The following is a 6975-nucleotide window of genomic DNA, read 5'->3' as shown; positions in this document are numbered from 1 at the left end:
TAGCATATGCCAGAGACTTTTGTAAGTCTTTAGCTGACACTCTAGGATTCTTCTTCACCTCATTGAGTAGTCTGCGCTGTGCTCTTGCAGTCATCTTTACAGGACGGCCACTCCTAGGCAGAGTAGCAGCAGTGCTGAACTTTCTCCATTTATAGACAATTTGTCCTACCGTGGACTGATGAACAGCAAGGCTTTTGGAGATACTTTTATAACCATTTCCAGCTTTATGCAAGTCAACAATTCTTAATCGTAGGTCTTCTGAGAGCTCTTTTGTGCGAGGCTTCATTCACATCAGGCAATGCTTCTTGTGAAAAGCAAACCCAGAACTGGTGTGTGTTTTTTATAGGGCAGGGTGCTGTAACCAACACCTCCAATCTCATCTCATTGATTGGACTCCAGTTGGCTGACACCTCACTCCAATTAGCTCTTGGTGATGTCGTTAGTCTAGGGGTTCACATACTTTTTCCACCTGCACTGTGAATGTTTACATGGTGTGTTCAATAAAAACATGGTAACAATTAATTCTTTGTGTGTTATTAGTTTAAGCAGACTGTGATTGTCTATTGATGAAAAACAAATCCGGCACAATGGATGCTTTGCAGTAAAATCTTCCGTTTATTTCAGCAACATAACTCCACGTCCAGACAGTGCAGACACAAGCTGAATGCCAGTTGACGCATTTCGGACAGAGCCCTTAGTCATAAGTTACGACTAAGGACTCTGTCCGAAACGTGTCAATTGGCATACCACGGAGTTATGTTGCTGAAATAAATGGAAGATTTTATTGCAAAGCATCCATTGTGCCGGATTTGTTTTTCATCATTACATCTTGGATTCCCTGGTCCTTCCGTGCACGCCGAGTATTCATGCATAAGATGAGCTGGAACCGCAACTTACTTTCATGTGATTGTCTATTGTTGTAACTTAGATGAAGATCAGATCACATTTTATGACCAATTTGTGCAGAAATCCATATCATTCCAAAGGGTTCACATACTTTTTCTTGCAACTGTATTTTAAAACTTGTTTCTTTTTTTTTTTTTTTATTGATTTTTTTATTAGTCCTCCAAGGGGGCTTGAACATCATTCGATCACTTATAACATAGACTGTAATTGTTTACTATTGCAGTGTATGGGGATTTTCAGTACTGTCTATTATGGGGATTCTCCATTAGGGAGCCTTAAAAAGGCACCAGGCCGCCAGAGCAACAGATCCGAATCCTGTGATTTCCCTATGGGGGTCCAACTGTAGGTCAGGGAGAGCCCCCTCCATCTGAATAACCTCTCAGATGTTGGGGTTGTTAAGGGTTAAATAACCAGGATCAGAGTTATTTCCGATGCCAGTATTTGCCGGTCGGCTGTATTACAAAGCCGTCACCCACCGCTGGAGGCGGCTCTGTACTCCACTTGCTCACCTTGCTGACTTCCCATGTATGTGTGCAATGCATTTCCTTTCATGTATGTTCTTCATCTGTTTGTTGCCTGTGCTGAGAAGGTGAAGATTACAAAATATAGAATCTATAAATATTAAATATGTTCCAGGATATTCTCAAATCAGCGGCACCTGAACCAGTTTAAAGGAAGTTTCAGAATTTTAAATATGGATTGCCAATTCATGGTATATTTGGTATCGGAAGATTGCTCATATATATATTTAACTTTAATGAGAACACCACTACAGGTTTTTGCAGGTGCAACTCAAAAATCATCAATTTCCATACCGGACTCATTTTTGTTTTAGTAAACAAAAAAAAAAAGAGAGCCATCAAATGGTTAAAAAAGAAATAAACTAACTTATGCTAACGTTGCCGATCCCTGCTGATGTTCTTACCGCGCCGAAGTCCCCTTTATATGCCACGTCTTGCTCCTGTCTCATCACAGCAGAAAATGCCTGCTCAGCCAATCAGTGGTTGTAGCGTTGACCCCCCTCTGCAGGGATTGGTGGTATTCCCGTGTCGAGATGTCAGCAAAAAGTAAAGCACATCAGGGACCTGGACACTGTTGAAGTGGGGGATTGGAGAGGTGAGTATAAGCTTGCTTACTTTTTATTTTATTATTTGATGGTCAGCCGACATCTTATTTTGCACTAGAATACCCTTTCCAAAGCTCATATTTAGAAAAAAACTGAGGGTGCAGTGTGTTGGTTATATCAGTGAACAACATCTAGCAGACAGATGAGGAGGGTGACGCTGGAGGTGTACCTTCACACATCAACAGTGGAAATACTCTCAGGACACACTAGGCTTCACTTTCAAGTTGGCATCTCTACAGACAGGATTCGGGAGAATACTGCATCACTCGAGGTCTTCAATGCAATTCCTAATTTCTTCACCAAGAATGTGACGTTTGGACTGAAAATGCAATGAGCTGGACCGGGGTTTGCACTCTGATGCTAAATTCTGCAATGGCTGGGTCAGGTGTAGGCGATAGTCTATAGTTTTGTTTGTGACGCCAATTGCAGCGTGCGCAGGGTACTGTCACAGGGCCCTCCAAGGTATTGTAACTCACGCCCCAGGTTAGGAATGCCAGAGTGGTGTAATGTCTCTGTATGGTGGTGATAATGGTGTCAACGGTGACTCCTGGATCCTGGCTCACTTGCAATAAATTGAGTGTAGTGCTAGTAGGAATAATAGAGGGATTTTGCAGCAGTAATTGAGATCCAGACCCTTGGTAAAGTTCAAACTTGTCGTTACTGATTGGAGCTTTCATCCAAGCAAGGTACAGCATTAGTCTTAGGTCCCAGCAGGTATTGGCAATGGTTGGCAGGAATTTATCTTCTGCTCTCTCATGTACCTGGAGCTTGCAGAAAAGGACGTCTGCTTGTTAGCTCTATACTGTGGCAGGAATTTGGCTTCTGCACTCTCTATCTTCTGCTGTCTGGGGACTGACTAGCTGAGGAGGAATATGGCTTCTCCTGGGTCTCTGGACTTTACTCACAGTTCTCTTCACAGTGTATGCTTTCTTCCTGGAATTCTGGAGTTTGTCTGCTTGCTTCATCCAGCCGAGGTGGCAGGGCTCAGGCTGGGGATAATGATCAATGTCTCAGCTGAGACAAGATCCCGGTTTTCTTCTCTATCTCGGGGAGCTCCTAACATGCACACCCTACCCCTAGCAGAAGGCGGGCTACACTCACTCTAACTTCCTTCTCTTCCCATGCTGCTGGATATGGGCACAGCCCACTCTGCTCACAGAGGGGGGAGCTAAACTGGAATGAACTATTCCAGCTTAGATGTACTAAACTATAGCTAAGTCCTTACCAACGCATTGCTGCCACCTGCTGGTGAACATGGAAATTACAGCAATATTAGATTTAACAGGGTTTCATGCACATTTGTGAAGACATAATGTAAAATTACATGAGATGACAAGGTAAATGCTTTTAACAGATTGTAGCGGGGTAAAAGAGTTTCATAACACAACTCTGGGGTGTTACACAATGAGTATTTGTCAAGCAGAGTGGCTTCAAAAAGACTCATTGCAATCAAATTGTCGCATTCTTGGTGAAGAAATTAGGAATTGCATTGAAAACATTGTGTGCTGCAGTATTCCTCCATAATCCTTCATTATAAAGGCCTAACACTGCTGGCACCATCACTTCATGAACTGTCCAATTTGGACCTAACGGTAGTGCTGCTTAATTTTGGATATTTTCCCTACAAAGAGCCCAAATCAGCAGTTCTTACTAGAGGACTGAGGATTGCTAACAGTGCCTCCTCGTTTAAAAGAACAAAAAACACAGAAAATGCACACACAAAAAATATCCCTTCATCTCTTACCTTCCCTTGGTTCTATATTGTTTCACATTATAGTTAAAACCAAGAAATAAAATAAAGAAAATTTCTCTCCATGTCCTGGGAGGTCAGCCATGTTCCTCCTCCTCCTCCTCACAGGACTGTGAGAAGCTGGCTGGAGCAAGGGCACAGCAGGGAGGCTCCATCTGCAGTAGGACAAGAAGATCACTAATAGTACTTTCACACTAGCGTTTTTCTTTTCCGGCATAGAGTTCCGTCACAGGGGCTCTATACCGGAAAAGAACTGATCAGGCATATCCCTATGCATTCTGAATGGAGAGTAATCCGTTCAGGACGTCTTCAGTTCAGTCGTTTTGACTGATCAGTCAAAAGATAAAACCGTAGCATGCTACGGTTTTATCTCCGGCGACAAAAAACTGAAGACTTGCCGAAATGCCGGATCCGGCATTTTCCCCCGTAGGAATGTATTAGTGCCAGATCCAGCATTCAAAATACCGGAATGCCGGATCCGTCCTTCCGGTCTGTACCAGTAAAAATGTCTGCATGACAAGCGCAGAGACGGATCCGTTCTTGCAATGCATTTGTGGGACGGATCCGCATACGGATGCATCTCACAAATGCTTTCAGTCTCATGCAGATCGGTGGAACTGCCCGCCGGATCAAGTGTGAAAATAGCCTAAGCCAATCCTATTCGGCTTGGTCCGTCTCCAGCTGAAGATGGAGGAGATCATCGGGAGATTAATCCTTTTGTTCTACACAAAGATTTCTATTCGACTGCTTGTTTCAGGAACTCACAGAAAGTGCTTAGTGTTCCTTTAACTCTTTACAACGATCGTATGAATTCTTGATTTTTGTCTATATTTATCTCCTGACAGGTGAGTATCTACATACAGTATGGAGAACCTGGATTTCAGTGATAGTTCAGTTGTCTCAAAACCTTGTTAACATTTGTAATAAGAGAAGAACTGTATTTCCATATGGTCGTGTCTCTTATGAGAGATGTCTGTGGGAGATCTGGCTGCATTGGTGACCGGCCGTGGTGAAGGCTTACGATATTATCGGGAACATAAACACTTTTCTTATAAGCTCTTAATACAACGTGAACTGACACCTGAATGACTTCTCGTGGGTTGACTATCATCTTACGGTTGTTGGAGCCATTTGGAATTCCTGGCTCATAGTATATCAGCTGAAGAATGTTGATTCCTGGTACATTTTTGGGGAAAGCCGTCTGAAAATTAGGAGCAGTGATTTTCTTTGGATATATGTAGTTTTTTACCTGGTATACAGCTGTATCTGGATAGGCTTTCTCTAGGGCTTTCATCATTTCATCCCATGTTGTGCTATGTCTCGGCAGAATGATTTCGTCCACATCATTGAGGGTGACATATCGACTTTTGTACATGTTTCTGTACATACAATCATTCAGTGCTGAGAGCTGCCCGTAATAACCAATTTGGCTTTTAGGGTTCATACTTTGATGCCAGTCAGCAGATGTTCTTAAAAATGTGTCTATTGGCCAAGGTACAATCTCTAGAAATCCTTCTGAGACATAGTAATCAAGCACTCGTCCCATGGCCTTACTGCAGCCATTCTTGTAGATGACCACCTTCTGGGCTCCTAGAAGACGATACATCTCTATGGCCTGGATAAACTGCAATATATTGTCCTGGTTTCCGAACATGGTAGAGATACACACTGTGAAGTTTGCAGAGATAGGCTGGGGATTGCGGTTCTTTATCTCAAACACAGGAACATTATTTGTGTTTCTTATGTTGGACCAATGGATGGAGATATGTTGAGAAGAGCAGTTCAGAGGTTCAGGGCAGACCACATCTGCTGGACCATAAGAAAACCCAAACCAATGGTAGTAGATCTCTATGGTTGCTTTTACGGAAACATATCCAGGGTCATTCATACAGTAAAACCAACAATATAGCTCCTTCACATCTTCTTTCTTGATAATGGTCAACACACGCACTTGGCTGGACTCTCTGCCATCATAATAAGCTGCTATGATGAAGGTTTTATTGTTCTCTAGAGGGGTGATCGTGTCCCTGGAAATGACAAAGGTTTTATTGTTCTCTAGAGGGGTGATCGTGTCCCTGGAAATGACAAAGGTTTTATTGTTATCTTAAGCAGTAATTGGAAATTACATTGTTTTATTGTTTTCTACATGGATGATTGTATACCTGGAAATGTCCGGGCCTTTTCGTCTGGCTCTTTCATTAGTTAAAGCGTTAAAATAAGAAATTAGGAAAATGATGTTCAGTATCAAGATCGCAAAACACAGCTTCATAGTGACTGTGGACGAATGCCCAAAAATAATAAGAACGGTGGATATCTGCAAACAAAAGTGTACACTTTTAATATGGGAGAGCGGTGAGTGTGAAAAACTATTGGAAAGAAAACTGGAGAAGTTGTTCACCTAATCACAGTGTAGCTTGGCCTCGGCCTGGTCGGGTTAGAAAAAGAATTGTTGACACATAGAATCATAGAAACATGACTGCAGACAAAGACCAAGTGGTCCATTCAATCTGTCCTTATATTACTTCCATTCCATACAGTTTTTACAAATAAATCTGCTAGAAGTTTGTGCCAAGAAAATACTGGTCTTTCAGTAAAATAATATTGTCTGACATTGCTTTATGTCGCCTTTTCCCTTCTTTCCTTAAGGTTATATAAATTAAATTCTTATAGTCTTTCTTGTTTTCTTCTATAGTCTCTCCAGGGTTGGTCTGTCTCAGACATTGATGGCTTATCGCTAGGATAGGCCATCAATGTCAAGCAGGTGCAGGTCCCACCTCTCTCCTTTTCCCAAAATGAGGCCCTTGAAGTGAAGGTGAGCATGCCCAGCGTGCTCTCCATTCACTCATATGCGAGTTCCGAAAATAGCTGACCGAGCTCGCTTGGTTATTTTCAGAAGTTCCATAGCGATGAATGGAAGGAGCACCTAGCATGCACGGCCACCTCCATTCACCATTATTGGTCTACCAGAAATAGTCGGGCCAGTGTCAGCCTATTTTCAGAACTCTCATATAGGTGAATGGACGGGGGCTGCTCTTGTGCTTTCCTTCTCTTTCAGGGACCACATTGTGGATATAGGTTTCAAAGGTGGGCATGGGCGGATTGGCCATAGACCCTACAGGGAAATTTCCCATTGGGCCGATGCCTAGGAGGGCCACCCAAGCCCTTCACATGGCCGCCAGCCAGGTACATAATG

At 42.8% G+C, this 6975-nt stretch overlaps 1 protein-coding gene across 6 annotated transcripts in view; it reads right to left on the bottom strand.

The window, feature by feature from the left end:
- Nucleotides 1-4523: 4523 nt before the first annotated feature.
- The window catches only part of LOC120977320 (glycosyltransferase family 92 protein F13G3.3-like), an 81619-nt gene continuing 79167 nt past the window's right edge, over nucleotides 4524-6975 (bottom strand). For 4 of the 6 annotated variants that reach the window (XM_040405220.1, XM_040405218.1, XM_040405219.1 and 1 more), the window contains exons 2-3: nucleotides 5945-6096; nucleotides 4524-5857 (exon numbers count right to left, since the gene is read on the bottom strand). In XM_040405220.1, coding sequence (XP_040261154.1) covers nucleotides 4663-5857; nucleotides 5945-6051 — 1302 coding nt within the window. In that variant the 5' untranslated portion in view covers nucleotides 6052-6096 and the 3' untranslated portion in view covers nucleotides 4524-4662. Of the gene's footprint in view, nucleotides 5858-5944; nucleotides 6308-6975 lie in introns of those variants that run through there. The other 2 variants (XM_040405224.1, XM_040405221.1) reach the window with 2 other exon arrangements.

This window comes from Bufo bufo, chromosome 8 (assembly GCF_905171765.1).
Source record: "Bufo bufo chromosome 8, aBufBuf1.1, whole genome shotgun sequence".
NCBI classification, from domain to species: Eukaryota; Metazoa; Chordata; class Amphibia; order Anura; family Bufonidae; genus Bufo; species Bufo bufo.
The sequence above is the reverse complement of the archived record's forward strand: the minus strand, read 5'-3'. Positions and strand labels throughout refer to the sequence as shown.